Genomic DNA, 21,439 nt, shown 5'->3' with positions numbered 1-21,439 from the left:
GAAAATAAATTGGTTCAGGTGGGAGGCGGGTGGGTGATGCTTACATGCGGATGCGGATGCGGATGACATCAGAGCCGATCCGCACATGACTATTCCCAGCTGTCGCTCTGCATCGTCTGTCTGGCTCCATCTCCTCCCCTTCCCGTCCGTACGAATGGCGAGAAAAGGCATCGCTCACTTTCCCAACAACTCCCCTACAAAACCATCACGTCATTCTAGAATGATGAACTCTTTCCAGTTAGAGCTGGTCAAGTCATCTGATGAAGTTTCCTGTATTTTTCATATCACAGGAAAAAAAACTGCAATGTGAGTTTTTTCCAGTATTGTGCAGCCCTACTCTGAATACTGCAGTACACTTCATGTAGTTAGGTTCTGTGTTGTCCATACTCAGCTATATCTGAAACATGGAGTGTAGCTTGTGGTGTTTTAGACAGTTAAAACCCTCTGCTCTGTCTGTTTTGCTGTTTTTTACTGAACGCTTAAGTCTTGACATTTTCACTTGTTCCTCTCAGGAAAGTTTCAAGAGAAGAATGAAGGAGAAAAGGAAGAGAATGAAAGTAAGTAATACAGAAACCAGACTCTTCATGTAGCTCTACACAGATTTGGCCTTTCAGGCAGGTTTTGTTTTGCTGGCCCTGGGCGGGTTGATGGATTAGTATTTATGCAGTATTCGGTGTTTCAGAGCATGGTTATGATTTAACCATGTCTTGTGTTCTTTCCTAGCTGGAGCGGCAAGGTCCGGCCTACCTGACCACAGGCCAGTTTGCCCCCCATGCGCTGGGGGGCAGAGACGGGCCTCAGGCAGTCCACAACCCACGACATCAGGCGTACGACATGAGGATGCAGAACAGAGAACAGCACAACAAGGTAGGCCTGAGTTTCAGTCCGCCTGTTGTTTTAGGAATTTGGATTTTGAACACTTGATGTGGGGAAGCTTCAAAAGTTATCGTCACAGGCCGCCTGGGTGTCCAGTCAACCTCCTGATGTTTGTACGTGAGCGTCGTCTGTGCTTGTAAAGCCCTCATGTCACATTCTGGTGTTAGTTTAGAATAATGTTCAGTGACAGAATGACGTGGCCTAGTTAATCCATGTTGTGAACGTTGTTTTAGAGAGGTGTGGTCATTGCCATGTCTGTGATACTTTTTGTGTGTTATTGTCGAGCTAATTTGTAGTGGGAATCTCTTATTGCTCATGTCAGTATAGGGATCTGCCTGTTGCACACTAATATAAATCAGTCCCTCCAGTATTTCGTGGGCTTTTTTGGGACTGTTGCGGCCTAAAATGCCTGATTTCACAGCAGCTTGTCAAAAAAATGGCAATGCAATGTTGCGATGTTTTTAGCCCTTTTTTTTTTTTGTTGCAATGAAATTGCAGGAGCAAGTGAAAATTGTAGAAACAGTTTGCGATTTTTTTTCTTTTTTGTTGTTGTAAAACTCATTAAAAATCGAAGGCAACGTCGGGCATCCCGACAAACACAATTGGCCATGTCTGCGGGTGTGAAGCCGGATGTGGGTATGTGTCCTGGTCGCTGCACTAGCGCCTCCTCTGGCCGGTTGGGGTGTCTGTTCGGGGGAGGGGGAACTGGGGGGAATGACGTGATCCTCCCACGTGCTACATCCCCCTGGTGAAACTCCTCACTGTCAGGGGAAAAGAAGCAGCTGGTGACTCCACATGTATCGGAGGAGACGTGGTAGTCCGCAGCCCTCTCCGGATCGGCAGAGGGGCTGGAGCAGCGACCAGGACTGCTCGGAAGAGTGGGGTAATCGGCTAGATGCAAGGCAACTTGTTCCAGTGAGAATAAACCCACACTGTTATGAGTCTTATAAGTAATCTTACCAAAAAGGCTTAGGGTTACAAAATCTGCTTTATTTGTACATGAGGAAGTGCACCTAGTAGGTATTCCACAAAGCAGCAAACAGGCTTAAAAGTTAAAGTGCTAAGAACGTCACCGCTAATCGTGTATACTGACTCTAACCCACTGCTAACCATGCATACTGAATCTAACTCACCACTAACCATGCATACTGACTCTAACTCACCACTAACGATGCATACTGACGCTAACTCGCCACTAACCATGCATACTGACTCTAACTCACCACTAACCATGCATACTGACTCTAACTCACCACTAACCATGCATACTGACTCTAACTCACCGTGATTCAGAACCTCACCACTAACCATGCATACTGACTCTTAACTCACCGTGAGTCTTTCCGTGCTGGCAACAGATGCGGATGCAGCAGCTTCTGTCATGGTGATTTGTCTTGTCTGTTGTCCATGCATTTCAACCATTCTCCAGGTGTGTTTGTTGCACAATGTTGCACATGGTGCAAAACAGTTTACCCCCGCTTTCGTGCAGAGCATCAGGGAGTTGCCTTGCATGGTCATTGGCAGTAATTTCAGTTGGTAAAAGTGAGACGTTGGCGCCGCCACACATGTCTGCATCATCACAACCAGAAACAAGAAAGTGAGTTTGGTGACGTGTGGCTGAACGGTTTGCGCGGGGGACTGCTGTGATTGGTGAAACTCGTGAGAAACTACGATGATTGGTCAAATTTGAGGAAAAGTTGCGGTGATTGGACAACATTGCAAGGTGGCGCAGAATTCACGGGGATTTGCTGAATTTGCGTTAATTGTTGCAGTTGTGACATCGTAAAATCCTGGAGGCGCTGATAAATTGTACGTGACATGATGTGCACTATTGGATGTATGATTACTGTTCACCTCTCTTAAGATGCCTGCAGGCTGGCGTTTGGCACATACATCTGCTAACTGCTGAGCCTTGAAGGTCGCTTTGGATAAAACCATCTAATAAATGGGCAAACAAATCTTTTTTTTTTGGTTTGACAGTTTGACAATCATATTTCAAACTTGGTTGTAATGTTGAGTACCACGGGCAGTAAAAAAAAAATTCATGATTCTTTTTTAATCAAATAGAAGCCTTTCAACTAATTTATCAAGAGAAATGTTGTGTCAGGCCGTTCCATCATGTAATAATTTTTAGGCACTCGTCCGAGACACCAGTACTTTATAAGAGGGCCACTCCCTAATAGTCCACCGAATGTTAGTCAATGAAAAGAGTTTAGTCGACCAGTGGTCGCTTAGTCACAACCCCCCCCCCCCCCTGTATCTAACGTATGAGGGCTTTTAATTTGAAACGGCGGGCACAGGAAGTGGCGACAGTCATTCAAGGAAAGACGTTCACGGTACCACGGCTGGTCCTTGTGGTTATCAGACTAAATCGGGCAGGAACTCGAAAGTGTAAGGTCATTTTACAAGTTTCGTTACAAGTTCATCAGTTGTGTGATGTGATGCTGTGTTGAAAGTTAACCAAATGTTCAGTCTCCATGCAGCTTGTTCCAACACATGCACATGCAGCTTGTTCTGACACATGCAGCTTGTTCTGACACATGCAGCTTGTTCCAACACATGCAGCTTGTTCTGACACATGCAGCTTGTTCCAACACATGCAGCTTGTTCTGACACATGCAGCTTGTTCCGACACATGCAGCTTGTTCTGACACATGCAGCTTGTTCTGACACATGCAGCTTGTTCCAACACATGCAGCTTGTTCCAACACATGCAGCTTGTTCTGATACATGCAGCTTGTTCCGACACATGCAGCTTGTTCCAACACATGAAGCTTGTTCTGACACATGCAGCTTGTTCTGACACATGCAGCTTGTTCTGATACATGCAGCTTGTTCTGATACATGCAGCTTGTTCCAACACATGCAGCTTGTTCCGACACATGCAGCTTGTTCCAACACATGCAGCTTGTTCTGACACATGCAGCTTGTTCCGACACATGCAGCTTGTTCTGATACATGCAGCTTGTTCTGATACATGCAGCTTGTTCCAACACATGCAGCTTGTTCCAACACATGCAGCTTGTTCCGACACATGCAGCTTGTTCCGACACATGCAGCTTGTTCCAACACATGAAGCTTGTTCCAACACATGCAGCTTGTTCTGACACATGCAGCTTGTTCCAACACATGCAGCTTGTTCCGACACATGCAGCTTGTTCCGACACATGCAGCTTGTTCCAACACATGCAGCTTGTTCCAACACATGCAGCTTGTTCCGACACATGCAGCTTGTTCTGACACATGCAGCTTGTTCCAACACATGCAGCTTGTTCCGACACATGCACATGCAGCTTGTTCCGACACACGCAGCTTGTTCCAACACATGCAGCTTGTTCGGACACACGCAGCTTGTTCCAACACATGCAGCTTGTTCCAACACATGCAGCTTGTTCCAACACATGCAGCTTGTTCCAACACATGCAGCTTGTTCCGACACATGCAGCTTGTTCCGACACATGCAGCTTGTTCCAACACATGCAGCTTGTTCCGACACATGCAGCTTGTTCTGACACATGCAGCTTGTTCCAACACATGCAGCTTGTTCCGACACATGCACATGCAGCTTGTTCCGACACACGCAGCTTGTTCCAACACATGCAGCTTGTTCGGACACACGCAGCTTGTTCCGACACATGCAGCTTGTTCCAACACATGCAGCTTGTTCCAACACATGCAGCTTGTTCCGACACATGCAGCTTGTTCCGACACATGCAGCTTGTTCCGACACATGCAGCTTGTTCCAACACATGCAGCTTGTTCCAACACATGCAGCTTGTTCCGACACATGCACATGCAGCTTGTTCTGACACATGCAGCTTGTTCCGACACATGCAGCTTGTTCCGACACATGCAGCTTGTTCTGATACATGCAGCTTGTTCTGATACATGCAGCTTGTTCTGACACATGCAGCTTGTTCCAACACATGCACATGCAGCTTGTTCTGATACATGCAGCTTGTTCTGACACATGCACATGCAGCTTGTTCCGACACATGCAGCTTGTTCTGATACATGCAGCTTGTTCCGACACATGCAGCTTGTTCTGATACATGCAGCTTGTTCCGACACATGCAGCTTGTTCCAACACATGCAGCTTGTTCCAACACATGCAGCTTGTTCCAACACATGCAGCTTGTTCCAACACATGCAGCTTGTTCCGACACATGCAGCTTGTTCCGACACATGCAGCTTGTTCTGATACATGCAGCTTGTTCTGACACATGCAGCTTGTTCCGACACATGCAGCTTGTTCTGATACATGCAGCTTGTTCCGACACATGCAGCTTGTTCTGATACATGCAGCTTGTTCTGACACATGCAGCTTGTTCCGACACATGCAGCTTGTTCTGATACATGCAGCTTGTTCCGACACATGCAGCTTGTTCTGATACATGCAGCTTGTTCCGACACATGCAGCTTGTTCCGACACATGCAGCTTGTTCTGATACATGCAGCTTGTTCCGACACATGCAGCTTGTTCTGACACATGCAGCTTGTTCTGATACATGCAGCTTGTTCCGATACATGCAGCTTGTTCCGATACATGCAGCTTGTTCCGACACATGCAGCTTGTTCTGATACATGCAGCTTGTTCTGACACATGCAGCTTGTTCCGACACATGCAGCTTGTTCTGATACATGCAGCTTGTTCCGACACATGCAGCTTGTTCCAACACATGCAGGTTGTTCCGACACATGCAGCTTGTTCCGACACATGCAGCTTGTTCCGACACATGCAGCTTGTTCCGACACATGCAGCTTGTTCCGACACATGCAGCTTGTTCCGACACATGCAGCTTGTTCTGATACATGCAGCTTGTTCCGATACATGCAGCTTGTTCCGACACATGCAGCTTGTTCCGATACATGCAGCTTGTTCCGACACATGCAGCTTGTTCCGACACATGCAGCTTGTTCCGACACATGCAGCTTGTTCCAACACATGCACATGCAGCTTGTTCCAACACATGCAGCTTGTTCCGACACGTGCGGGTTCTTCCGACACATTCAGAATCATTACAGATTTTGCTGATTTCGTTAACAGGCGGCTTGTTTCATGCATAATAATATTTATTAAATCATAATCGGGTGATGACTAGTGGATAAATGGCTTGAACTAATGGCTACTAGATGACTGGGGAAATCTTTGCCAGGGGCAGCCCTGTTTTTTAAACACTAGCTGCTATTAATAGTAAAGTTGCTAGTTCCTCAAAATTAGATACCAGTTTGGGTCCGCGGTGGTGTAGCGGTCTAAGCATCGGCTTTGTGTCGATGCTGTTGCCCACTGGGGACCGGGGTTCGCGCCCCGGTCTCGTCAGATCCGACTATGGCCGGACTCGGTGAAGCAGCAATAATTGGCAACGCTGTCTTCAGGAGGGGGGCGGAGTCAGCTTGTGTCCGTCACATGAATGCGTCTCTGTGTGTGTCAGAATAGCAGTGATTCGGCCTGGATTCACCTTGTCACGAAAGTGGCGAGGTATCTCCTTCGAGACTGCCGGCCGGAGAGATGCAGTTGGCGAACGCATGCAGTGCGAGGGTGGGTGTTTGAACTAAAATAGGGATCGATTGGCCACTAAATTGGGAGAAAGAAGGGAAAAATCAGAAATAAATTTATAAAAAACAAAAATTAGATACTAGTTCTGTTAGAATAAGCAATAGTTTCTAAGTTGATAATTACTCACTTTTCTGTTTTATTAATGGAAATTCAATAAACACTAGGTATTTAATTTTAGTTACTAGTACCCAATTTAAAGACAGTACTCACTATTATATTCTGATGAGAAAATACCAAGCTGCTTATCCGTTGAGCCTTATGAGGTAAAACATATTAAATACCAACTTTTCATGAACTACTAGTCAATATTTAAATGTCACTAGATGTTAATCCAATTCTACTGGTCATTATATATTAGTTACTAGTAACTCTTCATGAATGACTTGTTGATGTTCTGATTTTCAACAACAATTACATTGTTACTAGTTGCTATTCAGTATTGAGAATTAGCCCCCTCCCCCTTTTCTCTCCCGTTGTACTGGGCCAATTACCCCACTCTTCCGAGCCGTCCCGGTCTCTGCTCCACCCCCTCTGCCGATCCGGGGAGGGCTGCAGACTACCACATGTCTCCTCCCATACATGTGGAGCCACTAGCCGCTTCTTTTCACCTGACAGTGAGGAGTTTCACCAGGGGGACGTAGTGCGTGGGAGGATCACGCTATTCCCCCCAGTCCCCCCCCTCCCCCGAACAGGCACCCTGACTGACCAGAGGAGGCACTAGTGGAGTGACCAGGATACACACCCACATCTGGCTGCCAAAGCCAGTCGTGTCTGTAGGGACGCCCGACCAAGCCGGAGGTAATACGGGGATTCAAACTGGCGATCCCCGTATTGGTAGGCAACAAATAGACCACCACGCCACCCGGACGCCTACCAGTATTTAATTTTTAGCGACTGGCGCCTAAAAATTATTAAATGATAAAATGTTCTGCCATACAGTAGAACTTGTTTCAGTTTTACTACGAGACTCATAAGCTTCTTCATGTGAACCTGTCTGTCATGTGAGTCACAAGAATCCTTGAAGGTTGAAATAATGACATTTCTTTGAGTGGCAGCTGTTCCCTTTAGTTTAAACGAGTGAGAAAAAGGATGCTCAGCTCCACACATGACTTCCTGTCTTGTCTGAAACAGGACTCACTTCCTGCCTTGTGCTCACATCTTGCTTGTCTTTGTCCAGGATGCTGCCCAGTCCCTGAAGGCCATGATGAGGAATGGCGGGAAGGTGAGATCCCTGTTGAGAATGTAGGCTGAACAGAAACCCTCATCTTTAACTTTCACATTGGTGTCATCAGGATCACGGTCTCTTTCAAACAGAGCACCCTCTGTCAATGCTGATAATATTTAGAAAAGTATTAACGTAGAGGTCATCACTGAATATATTCCAAATATTGAATCCAATTTTTTTTTTAAAATGTCCTTTTGTCACTCAAGGACTCAAAGTTGCCTAGTTTCCCATTGGAAAAAGTGACGTAGTTGATTTTTAAAAAAATTTTGTTTCATTATTATCTATCTATCTCAGTGTTTCTCAACCCAGTCCTCAAGGAACCCCTATCCTGCAGATTTTCATTGTAACCCTGCATAGGTAGCCCTGCTTGTACTTACTCGACCAATCATCTCGCAGCACTTAATTATGCAAGGTGTGCAACGTCTGACAAAATTCATTGCTGATTGGTTGAATAACTACAAACGGGTACCTATTCAGGGTTGCAAAGAAAATATGCAGGATAGGGGTTCCTTGAGGACTGGGTTGAGAAACACGGATCTGTCTATCTCTCTATCTATCTATCTATTTATTTATCTATTCGTTCATTCATTGGTTCAACAACCTGAATTTTGATTGAAAAAGTACATATTTGTAAACATGTAAATATATTTGGAATAATTTTCATCGTTGAGTTTGTTTTTAAGGCATATTCAGACCTGTTAAACGCTTTAGACCTGAAATACACGTGTTACACCTGAACGACCAGGATTTCACTCCTACCGAAAACGACCACGGGCGGTCAAAATGACAGCCAGTTTTTAAACTCCATATTCTCTCAAGATAAATACCCAGGTGGGATATTAATGCATTACATATGTCAGTATGTCTGTTAGGAAATTACTGACACCAAAATTAACATTTTAACAACTATAATACTATTTCTAAACGATTTAAACTTCAGAGAGTCATGGTCGAACTTCCATCTATGGCGGCCTGTCCAGGGTGTCTCCCCCCGCCAGCTGCCCAATGACTGCTGGGATAGACTCCAGCATCCCTGCTCTCAGGGTCACACCACCAGGACGCCCACAAATCTGTTTTTTAATCCATTTTACAGCTTGTCTTTCTAGAAAACATGGCCATCCTAGTTTGGTGACGTTTTGTTCAGGGGAGTTTATATTTCGGAGCTGTTCAGGGTGGAAGTAATGAAGAAGCTGCTCCTAAACACGGAAAAAACATCTAACGACAGAAAGAAAACCGGTTGAGACGAGAACTGGTGGCGATCACCAGGTTCATGAACAATGGGTTGGTTTTATGTTTTATTTTTTGTTATTTCTGATACTAAACTGATGTCCTCTCCTTCTTTTTCCACCTCCATCCTCCTATCCTGCCCAGCCGGGGCCTAGCGACGGTATGGAAAGCAGGGGAGTGAAGAGGAAAGAAGAGGACAGCGACAGTGAGCCTGAGCCGGAGGACAACGTCAGGTAAATCCCAGTCAGCGTCGTTCAGGTCTTCACCAGGTCAAGGCGTGTATGGGGTCTTCAGTACTGGGTTCAGATCTATCTGGAACCATCCTTCCTCTTCCTGTCTAGCCAGCTGACAGGGGAACGGTCCAGTGTAACTGGGTTGGGGGATTTGGTAGGGTTGTCTGTGGTTTCGGGTGTAACTCTCAATGGGCCGAACATGGCATGGACAATACCAGGGTTAGAGGTTCCATTCCCAGTGGGGCCAAAAAGATTTATATTATTTTACATAAATGCATCCACTTGGCTGCATTTTGGGGGGGGGGGGGATTTTCCCCCCATTTTCTCCCCAATTCTACCCGGCCAATTACTCCACGCTTCCGCGCCGTCCCGATCACTCCTCCACCCCCTCTGCCGATCCGAGGAGGGCTGCAGACTACCACATGTCTCCTCCCATACATGTGGAGTAACCAGCCGCTTCTTTTCATCTGACAGTGAGGAGTTTCGCCGTTGGCTGCATATTTTATAGGAAAAGTAAGCGATGGTAGAAACACGGGAGAGGTTTTGATATAAATGAATGTTTCATGCTAATGACTGGAAATAAAGAGCTTGTACAGCTGAGATACGTGTTTTTAAAAGTCACTTTTAAGCAGAATTGATCTTTTCATTTGCACCACTATTAAAACTATGTGAAGGTAGGGGGCGTCAGGGTAGCATAGAGGTCTGTTCCGTTGCCTACCAACGGGGTTGGCGGTTCGAATCCCCGTGTTACCTCCGGCTTGGTTGGGCGCCCCTACAGACACAATTGGCCGTGTCTGCGGATGGGAAGCCGGATGTGGGTATGTATCCTGGTTGCTGCACTAGCGCCTCTGGTTGGTCGGGGTGCCTGTTCGGGGGGGAGGGGGAACTGGGGGGAATAGCGTGATCCTCCCACGTGCTACGTCCCCCTGGTGAAACGCCTCACTGTCAGGTGAAAAGAAGCAGCTGGTGACTCCACATGTATCGGAGGAGACATGTGGTAGTCTGCAGCCCTCCCTGGATCAGCAGAGGGGGTGGAGCAGCAACTGGGACGGCTCGGGAGAGTGGGGTAATTGGCCCGAGGATACAATGGGGGGAGACAAAAGGGGGAAAATTACAACAAAAAAAAAGCTGAAGGTGTCAGAGAAATCCCCCGGATGTCTTGTGTAAATGCACAGCACACAGCCAGCTCATTACAGCAGGTGTTTTTTAAAGGACCCGGTTAGTCTGATTCCTACTTCTGTATCACTCTCTGCCATCTTGTCTACTACTACTACTACTTTTGGCTGCTCCCGTTAGGGGTCTCCACAGCGGGTCATCCGTTTCCATCTCTTCTGCCATCTTGTCTGTGGGTGTTGAATCCAGTTTGGATGTTATTCCTCCTCTAGTTTATACAGACACCAACGAGTTCCCCTCAGTGACACCATGCTGCACAGAACATGTCGCCTCCTGGTGGCAGTAGAACAGCTGTACAAAATGGCTCACAACGTCCTCATATATGATCAAACATATGTGTTTATTTTACAGTTACTCTTTGTTTAACTAGAAAAAAAAGTGTTTACTGAAGTTGTGGATTCGGTGAGCGAAGCTGCCAGTAAACTAACAGAAACCAGGGATTCACTCATGAACTGCAGTGCAAGCTGTTATCCTCCTCTCCACTGCCCCCCCCCCCCAACACACACACACACACACACACACACGCCTTCAAATCCACGCAACCTCTGCAGCTCATTAATATGGAAAGGAGGAATATTCTCTAAAATTCCTCTGTGGCGCGCTGGCCAAAGCTGCTAAATCCACGGCTCTAAATTGGTATTCATGGAGGCTTTCCTCGTGCGAGGCGGCGCTCCCCGCGGGACACTGTGGAGGATTGGCTCCACAGATGCTAGTAGGCTTCGATTATGTGTGCAGAATGGCATTGCCGTCTCAAATCTACCCACAAGTCAAAGCCATTAAACTGTTCCCTGAAGCGGCCGAAGTTTTCCAGGCTGAAGACAAAGAGAACGTTGCCCTGAATATCCACACTTGTTTAATGAGATGAAGCACTCGAGCAAAAATGATTTTACTTCCTCTTTTAGGGCCATCGCTGACTCTTGATAACCAGAGCTGCTCTCAGATAGAGCAACAGTCAATTAATGTTCATATATATATATATATATACACGTATATAGTCAAGGGTCAGAGCCACAGCAATCTGACAGCTTGTGTGTTCACTTGTACTGATGTGTCGCTTGTAGAAACACCAGTCGTTTCTTCTTCTACAGCAGCATCGCTGCACAGCTAGTGCCGACCAATCAGGTCAGGACGTTCACATCTCTGTCAGCTGAACGTGAGCATCATCGCAAGAATATGTCTTGCTGCTGTATCAGCACAGGCCTGCATTTTGTTTACGGGTGTGTGTGTGTGTGTGTGTGTGTGTGTGTGTGTGTGGCTAGTTCTCTACACTGGCTGTGTGGTGTACAATAGTCAAGTCAAGTCAATTTTATGTTAGTAGCCCATTACTACTAATTTGCCTCAGTGGGCTTTACAGCAACACAACATCCTGTCCTTAGACCCTCTCATCGGATAAGGAACAACTCCCTAAAAACCTTTTAACAGGGAGAAAAAACAGGAAGAACCCTCAGGGAGAGCGCCAGAGGAGGATCCCTCTCCCAAGACGCACAACGTGCAATGATGTTGTGTTTACACAATTTACACAATACAACACTGAAAGAGGATAACACAATTATAATGGACTTATAAAATACATGAAGAATATGATGAGCAGGGTGCCAAGCAGTGTCCAGACACCACCAGAACAGCCCAGGACCTGAGCCCCGAGACCACCATCACCACGTAGACAGACAGAACAAAAAAATAGGCGCACATTTTAGTGAGAGAAGGATATGACATTGAAACAGGATAGCAACATTATATGGATTATAAGATAAATAACAAGAAAATGTGATGATGTAATAGCTGCGTTTCTGTTGAAATGTTGAAACCAAGTTTTAGGAAAACCTTTAAAACACTGAAAAAAAGGAAATTCTATATTTTATTTTGAGGCAAATACACAATTTCTTCTTTGCTTGCACAACAATTGGCAAAAACATCCAAGATTAACAGGGTGGATGTCAAGAAATGAGAATTACAGATGGTGTATGTGGCTGCCGTCACTCTGGACTTGTTTCTTTACCAACATGGCAGCCAGCAGGGCAAGAACCCCGTCTGTCTGTAAAGGAAGGAATTTTTTGTTTGTGTGTTTAAAACTGGCATGCAAGTTTAGCTTTTTTCATGAACTTCAAACTCCAGAATATAATACAAGCGTATTTATTTATTTTCTCCCCAATTGTACTTGGCCGGTTACCCTACTCTTCACATCCGGCTTCCCACCCACAGACACGGCCAATTGTGTCTGTAGAGACACCCGACCAAGCCGGAAGTAACACAGGGATTCGAACCGCCGACCCCCGTGTTGGTAGGCAGCGGAATAGACCGCTACGCTACCTGGGCGCCAGCTTATACTATATTTAATAATGATAACATGTAGATCATTTAAGCTCGACAGAAACATGAACGCAGATTTTCGCCGAACTGAAAAGACAGACGAGCTGTGTATGAGCCCTTCTCCTTCGTTTAACGTGGGAAAGCCTGTTTCATGTTCACATTGCTGGTTATCTGTGGGGACGCTGGCGGAGTTTGAGACTAGTTGAGTTCTTCTTCCTCATCGTCTCACCAGATTTTTATGTATGAAAGTTGTAACAAAACAGTCCAGGGCAGGACTGTGTATGTGTGTGTAGGTCCTGCGACCCTGAGAGCAGGATAAGCGGTTTGGATAATGGATGGACGGAGTTAGAGCAGGGGTGGCTAACCATGTGCCATGGAGAGCCGTGTGTATGCAGGGTTTCATTCCAGCCGGACTCCACACCAGCTGATTTCACTGATAAATTCTTCCTCTTTGGCTGAAGGGTTGCTAATCAGTGAAATCAGCTGGTGTGGAGTCCGGCTGGAATGAAAACCTGCATACACACGGCTCTCCATGGCACATGGTTAGCCACCGCTGAGTTAGATGGTCCCGTTTCATTTATAGCGCTTTGAAATGAGCGGTCCTGTTTGAATGTCATGAATTGTTGTTCTAAACTGATGAAGTAATGCTGTGTGTGTGTGTCGCAGGCTGTGGGAGGAAGGCTGGAAGCAGAGATACTACAAGAACAAGTTTGATGTGGATGTGAACGATGACGATTTCCGACGCAAGGTGGTGAGGTCGTACGTGGAAGGGCTCTGCTGGGTGCTGCGCTACTATTACCAAGTAAGTCTAGTTTTCTCCCCCACACCCTGTACCGACGCACTACTGGCATGGCGGTCCTCTCCCATGTTCTGTGTTTAATTCTTCTTTTTCACGTTGTTTCAGTCAGTACCAGTCAGTAAAGCCTGCTGATGTTTACTAGTCATTAGGGCTTGGTGGTCATTTAAAATTGCTTATTGTCTTCCAGTGGTATTGTATCAGAATGATATTGTGGTATTTTGATATACAATCTTGCTGTCTAAATTAATAATAATGACAATCTACTACTACTACTACTACTACTTTCGGCTGCTCCCATTAGGGGGCGCCACAGCTTCCATCTCTTCCTGTCTTCTGCATCTTCCTCTGTCACACCAGCCACCTTCATGTCCTCCCTCACCACATCCATAAACCTCCTCTTTGGCCTTCCTCTTCTCCTCTTCCCTGACAGCACCATATTCAGCATCCTTCTCCCAATATACCCAGCATCTCTCCTCCACACATGTCCAAACCTTCTCAATCTTGTCTCTCTTGCTTTGTCTCCAAACCGTCCAACCTGAGCTGTCCCTCTAATATACTCGTTCCTAATCCTGTCCTTCTTCATCACTCCCAGTGAAAATCTTATCATCTTCATCTCTGCCACCTCCAGCTCCACCTCCTGTCTTTTCATCAGTGCCACTGTCTCATAGTCTCATAGTCTCACAACCATCTTGTTAACCTTCCCTTTAACTCTTGCTGGTACCCTTCTGTCACAGATCACTCATGACACTCTTCTCCACCCACTCCACCCTGCCTTTATAATAATAATTGTTATTAATAATAAAAATATATAATCTTAATAATAGTGACAATCTATTACCTAGGATTTCTCAGAAAGGTCAGATGAGCTGTTAAATATTTGAGGGAGTATTATTCAAAAACTAGTTTTGATTTCATGTTTTACATTGCCAAACATATTTTATAAACGTTTTATATATATATACTTTTCATATTATATTTAATAATCATATTTTGCCTCTGGAAAACGGAAATATGAAACTTGCACACAGTCTTGAAAGCATGGGAAGTAAGTCTTTATGTTCTGGGGTTTAATCGATCAGGCATGTTATGAGTCATGAGGTTGCAGTGGGTTCAGGTTCTTCCTAGTTTAGCTGTGAAGTTGGGTTTACCCAGTATATCTACATTGTTATCTACATTATATCTACATTATATCTACAGAACCTCTTTAGCTCAGGCCTGCTGGTGACAGAGACTTGAAGTGAGAACTGAATAAGTTAAAATGAGCTGAAACGTGTTCAGTAACTCTCCCAGATCACCAACAGTATCCCAGACAAACCAGAACTGCAGCTGTCACACAAGAGACTACACAGGATCTCTGTGATTCAGTCGACAGTTGCATTATTTGAAGAAGTGAAAGCCGACTGTTTTAAAAGTTCCTCAAAGTGAGGTTTTTGTGTGCGTGTTTGTTTGTTTTGGATCTAAGGGACTGGTCAAAGCCGGTGGTAATCTCTGGCAGTCGCCCACATTTTCAGCTGCTGTTTGCTTTGTCATTATGTATTAAATCATTTTATTGTTGTGAAATATTGATCTTTATCTCCAAACGAAATAATCAGCTGCTGGCCCTCTCCAGGAGATCCTGGGTGTATTAGGCCTGAGCCGGGGGATTTGTCCGAGGTAATTGTGCGCTCCGTGCATGCGGGCGCTGTGTTGACACCACATGCTCCGCCATCCCACACCCGTCTCATGAGTGCATTAAGAATGAATTCATTAGCGAGCTCTCTGCAGACGGGGGACGTGTCCGGTCTTTTCTGCCAGACATTCACACTTCTTCTTCTTCCTCTGCCTCAGCCAGTGGAGTCATGACTGCTCACAGCTCTTCACAAGCTCTTCAGGGGAACACAGTGGCTTTGCCAGAAGCCCCCAAAACACAGAAGGCAGTATTCACCCTTTGTTCACGTTGTTTCCCAGAGGCCTGTGGGGTACACATCTGGCTTCTGGTGTGCACGAGCTGATAAAACGCTCACCTCAGTCAGAAAATTATTTCTGGCCGCTTCTTAGAGAAAAAATATATATCCTCAGTCACGTAAATGTGTGCAGTTTTCGAATGCAGAAATATGAGCTTTTTCCACCTCCCTTTGCCATGAAGGAAGAAAAGGAGGGATATTATCATCTGAATGGATGTGTTTAATAAAAATGTAAATACAGTGATGTGAGGGGTAGGTGAAAATATCAGAGGACCTTGTTTTCTTAGAGGTGCTTTGAGGAATGTGAAGGTCTTCCTTCCTTTGGTGTGACTTTGAAAAGACCCTGAAGAGGAGAACTGTTTCAAAGACGGGATTAGCAGGGTAAATGTGTGTGTGTGTGTGTGTGTGTGTGTGTGTGTGTGTGTGTATATATATATATATATATATACACATGCACAGTTAAGGTCAAAATTATTAGCCCCCAAGGAACTATGGAACATTTCCCTAAAATTCTGCCCAATGTTTGCATCATTCATACAACTTTACATACAATTTTAAGGCCCCTATTTGGTACATGTTGGAATGTAAAATAAATCTTCAGGTTTGCTTTATACCAAATGTAGTGAAAATTGAGGTGGTCAAAATTATTAGCCCCCGTGTGATTTTTTTTTTTTGCTTTCAAAACACACCTGAGCAATCAATCAGAGATTGAGAGAGACTACTCTTAAATTCTTGGTAAGAAGTAATTTCATCATGCCAAAAGTAAAAAAATCAGTCTGGAACTCAGAAAGAAGATAGTGGATGCTCATCTTAAGGGGGAAGGCTATACTGCCATTTCCAAGCGTTTCAGTGTCTAGAACAGCTGTACGTTGCATCATTGCAAAGCACAAGGAGACAGATTCTGTTAGAAACAAACCTGGGCCTGGTCCAAAATACAAGATTTCAAAAGCTTTGGTGAGTAAAATAGTCAGAGATGTCAACAACAATCCCTGGATCTCTGCCAAGATGATTGTTGTTGAACTGGCTTCTTGTGGACTTGATGTTTCAAGGAAGACTGTTGTGAGGGCTCTTCATCGTGGTGGGCTTCGACGTCATCGTCCAAGAAAAACTCCATTGCTCACACAGCGGCACATCAGAGCCAGACTGAAGTTTGCCCATGAACATTTGAAACATGGGCATGAGTTTTGGAAGTCTGTCCTTTGGTCTGATGAGACTGAACTTGAGCTGTTTGGGCACATGGATGTTGCTTTTGTTTGGCGAAGGATGGGAGAGGCCTTCAACCCTAAAAGCACAGCTGCCCCAGTTAAACATGGTGGTGGGAGCATAATGCTGTGGGGCTGTTTTGCTGCTCCTTGTTCGGGTGCATGAGATCATGAAGAAAGAAGATTATGTTGACATTTTGAAGGATGATGTAAAGAAATCTGCTGCCAGTCTAGCTTTAGGTCGCTGCAGCATCTTCCAGCAAGACAATGACCTGAAGCATACATCCAAGTTGGTCCAAAACCTTTAGAAGGACACCAAAATCAAGGTCCTGGAGTGGCCCTCTCAGAGCCCAGATCTCAATCCTATTGCGAATCTGTGGGGGGAGCTCAAGGTTAATGTCCATGCTGGAAAACCACGCAATCTGGATGAGCTGGAACAATTTGCCATGGAAGAATGGGCTAAGATCCCTCAAGAGACGTCTGTCAGCCTAGTTAGGAACTACCATAAGAGATTTCTGTCAGTTGTGAGCCAGAAAGGTTATACTATTGACTATTAATTGTCAGAGGGCTAATAATTTTGGCCTTGTCATTTTTGTTTTGTCTTGTTTCAATTCAGCACATCAGTAAAATATCTTAATCAGGCTTAGTGGAGATTTTGTCTTTGTTCATTTGGAAGCAGTTAAACTATAAGCACTTTTGGTTATGGAAAAGTTAAGGGTTTTGTTTGATTTCACAAAGGGGGCTAATAATTTTGAACTTAACTCTGTGTGTGTGTGTGTGTGTGTGTGTGTGTGTGTGTGTGTGTGTGTGTGTGTGTGTGTGTGTGTGTGTGTGTGTGTGTGTATATATATATATACAGGGTCCGAAATTAACACTCGCCACCTGCCAAAGGCGAGTAGATTTTCTGCTTGGCGAGTAAATCTCAGAAGCCTACCCGCCAAATGGCGAGTAACAAAAAAAGTGAAATCCAACCACTTAATCCCCCCCATCTCTCTCCCTCTCTCTGTCCTTAGCAACAGTAATAACATAGCAACAACAATAACAGAAATTAACCAACCAAAGTGCATTAGAACAATAACATAGCAACAGCAATAACAGAAATTAACCAATCAAAGTGCATTAGAATGTTGCTACGCTACTGGCGGGTAACATTACACACACACACTCGAGAGGAACAACGACAGCAGCACCGTCAAACTCGGTACTAGCCTACTCTATTCTTTTAAATAACATTAGCAAGCAACACCAGTTATGTGGCGATATTTAGAAGGCGCAAAACCACCATCAAAAAGACAACCATGCCCCGAAGAGGAGGAAGACGCCACCATCACCACCAAACCGAAAAAAATAAAGTTTAGTGAAAAGTGGAGGCATGGCGATAAAGGAGGTGCGAGAGGCTGGCTGGAGTATAACGCACAGACCGTGATAAGGAGTTGCTCCGTCTGTCGCCATTATGCCAAAAACCGTAGCAATTCATTTGTCATCGGTAGCAAAATAATGAAGGCAGAAAACATCAAGGAACATGAGACCTCCAGATGTCACATTACCTGTATGAAGGCCTCTCGGGCTCAATTGGAGCCTGTCTTCACAACATCCTCCATAAAAGCGCTAATAGCCATGTCCGAGCAGACCAGCAGGAAAATCTCTCCGACTTCGAATGGATGTGCGAGTACGTGAAATATCCTTATACAGCGTAAACAAAGTGATGGCTCTAGCTAACGTTAGCCAGCTAGCACTAGTATGTGACACCTAGCTTGCGCTAATGTTAGCTGTGTGCTAGCTTCAACACCATGAAACAGGTTAAAACTGACTGGCGTGTCCACGGTGGTGTAGCGGTCTAAGCATCGACTTTGTGTCGATGCAGTTGCCCACTGGAGACCAGGGTTCGCGCCCCGGTCTCGTCAGATCCGACTATGGCCGGACTCGGTGAAGCAGCAATACTTGGCAACGCTGTCTTAGGGAGGGAGGCAGAGTTGGCCTATGTTCATCATATGAATGTGTCTCTGTGTGTGTCAGAAACAGCAGTGGTTCGGCCTAGATTCACCTTGTCACGAAAGTGGCGAGGCGTCTCCTTCGAGACTGCCGGCCGGAGAGATGCGGTTGGCGAACACATGCAGTATGAGGGTGGATGTCTGAACTAAAATAGGGATCGATTGCCACGAAATTGGGAGGAAAAAAGGAAAAATCAGAAATAAAAATGATTATAAAAAAAACCTCAACTCAGTCACACTCGGATCTACTGATGGTGCAGCTGTCATCTCCCGAGATCAGGGAGTATGACCCAACCAGTGCTGTTAATCTGTGGCACCAAGACTCTGTCAGGAGCAGGAGGCCAGACTTCATGGACAGTGCAAAGAGAGTGGCTGCTGTAGAGTGAGAAGTAGTCTGGGACTAGGGACTGGCATGTGGAGCACTCGAGTAGTTACAAGAATACTGCAAATAAAACATGAAATCAAATTTGTAACATTTAACCACTGAGTAATTTTACATAAAAATATTTTTGCTTCAAATCTGCACATTTTTAAAAGCTCTTATTCAACACAATACCTTATTCTCTCATTGATATGTACTGAAAACGTTTGTATGGCAAAAAAAGGCTACTAATTATTTTGGCCGGTAGATTGTTTTCATCTACCAGTCCTCTTGGCCGGTAAGCCAAAAAGTTAATTTCGGACCTTGTATATACTATGTATATAGGTTTCCACTGGTTTCCAAGATGGCGGCGCGCTGGATGCAGCGGCTAGTGTGTCTCCCTGTTCAGTGTTGTGTTTTCTTTGTTATTTACATGTTAGTTTTAAGTTTATTTACAAGTGTAGGTCATGCACTCTTCTACAGCCGTCAGGAACGTTTAAACCTCAGAACGGATTACTCCCTACCCTCCACCATCACGGACAACTTCCCCATCCATATTATCCACTCACTGGTCTTGCAGTGGAAACGCTGCCCCCGTCAGCAACGTAAACAAAAGAGGGGGAAACGAGGCGGGCTACATGCTAAGCTAAGTAGTGCTCCCTTCAAAGTTTTCCTCCCCAGCATCTTCATGGCTAATGTCCGATCGTTGGCTAACAAAATGGACGAGATAAGACTCAGGCTGTCCTCTCAGAAAAGGCTTCAGAACTGCTGTCTGCTGATGTTTACGGAGACTTGGCTCAACAGCAACATAGCGACTCGGCAGTCGAGCTAGCAGGCTGCACAGCCTTCCGTGCCGACAGGACAGCGGACTCCGGCAAGATCCGCGGAGGAGGTTTGAGTATTTATGTCAATAACTCTTGGTGCAACAATATAAAGGTCATTGAAAGGCATTGCTCTGCTGATCTGGAGCTCCTTATGATTCAGTGCAGGCCTTTTTACCTGCCCAGAGAGCTAACGGCCATTAGCATCGCTGCTGTATACATCCCCCCCACATGCTAATGCTAAGGTAGCTCGGAAGCAGCTACAGTGTGCCATCAGCAGACAACAGACCAAACACCCGGACAATGCCTTTATCATAGATGGTGACTTTAATCAGGCTAACCTCAGGGCTGTATTGCCCAAATTCCATCAGCATGTCTCCTGCCCCACTAGAGGACAAAACACCCTGGACCATCTCTATACAAACATTAAGGACTCATACAAAGCTACTCCCTGTCCCCACCTGGGGCATTCTGACCATTCTGACCCCCCCCCCACATTCGACCCACATCAGTTCACCTACCGTCCCAAGAGGTCTACTGGGGATGCCATTGCCACTGCCCTGTACTTTGCTCTGACCCACCTTGAACTTAACAACACTTACATCCGGATGATGTTTATAGATTATAGCTCTGCCTTCAACACTATCATCCCTGCCAAACTAACCACCAAACTCCTGTCCCTTGGTCTCAACTCCTCCCTCTGTAACTGGACCCTGGACTTCCTGACCAATAGACCTCAGTCGTTTAGGTTAGGTGACCACACCTCCTCCACCCTGACCCTCAGCACAGGTGCCCCTCAAGGCTGTGTTCTGAGCCCCCTCCTTTTCTCCCTCTTTACCCACGACTGCCTGCCAACTCACCCTTCAAATGCTATAGTGAAGTTTGCAGATGACACCACAGTCATTGGCCGTATCACCAACAATGACGAGATGGCCTACGGAGATGAGATTCAGAACCTCGCATCATGGTGTACTACCAACAATCTTGTCCTCAGTGTGCAGAAGACGAAGGAGCTGATTGTGGACTTCAGGAGGTCTGGAAGCTGCAGCCACTCCCCCATACACATCAATGGGGTGGAAGTGGAGCATGTTTCCAGCTTTAAATTCCTTGGAGTTCACATCAGCGAGGACCTTTCCTGGACATTAAACACCCAGGCCATTGTGAAAAAGGCCCAACAATGCCTGCATTTCCTGAGGAGGCTGAGGAGCACCCATCTATCCCCTAAAATTCTCACCAACTTCCACCACTGCACCACAGAGAGCATCCTGACCATCTGCATCTCAGTGTGGTACGGCAACTGCACCTCAGTAGACCAGAAAGCTCTGCAGCGGGTCGTCAAGGAGGCCCAGCATATCTCCCAGCCATAAAAGACATTTATCACAAACGCTGCCTTCGAAGGGGTCTCAGCATCAGCAGAGATCCCACCCACCCCAACCATGGACTGTTCTCCCCCCTGTGCTCTGGGAGGCGCTACAGGAGCCTCAGAGCCCGCACTACCAGGCTCAAAAACAGCTTCTTTCCACAAGCTGTTGCCCACCTGAACTTGGCTACCCACTGAATGTCTGTAGATATTTTTAAATATTTTGTACTCCAGCTCTTTTTTAACTTATTTTAGCTTTTGGTTTTCATGTGTGTATATCTTATACTGTGTTTGGTCTGCATGTGTGTATATCTTATACTGTGTTTGCTGTGTTTGTCTGTATCTGTCTTGCAGTGTTTGG

The 21,439-nt window shown here is 45.6% G+C and overlaps 1 protein-coding gene across 1 annotated transcript in view; it reads left to right on the top strand.

The window, feature by feature from the left end:
- xrn2 (5'-3' exoribonuclease 2) overlaps positions 1-21,439 on the top strand; it is an 82,763-nt gene that overhangs the window by 34,614 nt on the left and 26,710 nt on the right. Inside the window, exons 14-18 of the mRNA XM_056294337.1 lie at positions 513-557; positions 724-867; positions 7,611-7,655; positions 9,030-9,118; positions 13,268-13,403. Of these exons, the coding sequence (XP_056150312.1) occupies positions 513-557; positions 724-867; positions 7,611-7,655; positions 9,030-9,118; positions 13,268-13,403 (459 nt within the window). The remainder of the gene's footprint in view (positions 1-512; positions 558-723; positions 868-7,610; positions 7,656-9,029; positions 9,119-13,267; positions 13,404-21,439) is intronic.

The sequence above is a fragment of the Lampris incognitus genome, chromosome 15 (genome assembly GCF_029633865.1).
Source record: "Lampris incognitus isolate fLamInc1 chromosome 15, fLamInc1.hap2, whole genome shotgun sequence".
NCBI classification, from domain to species: Eukaryota; Metazoa; Chordata; class Actinopteri; order Lampriformes; family Lampridae; genus Lampris; species Lampris incognitus.
This window is presented reverse-complemented; position numbering and strand designations above follow the sequence as displayed.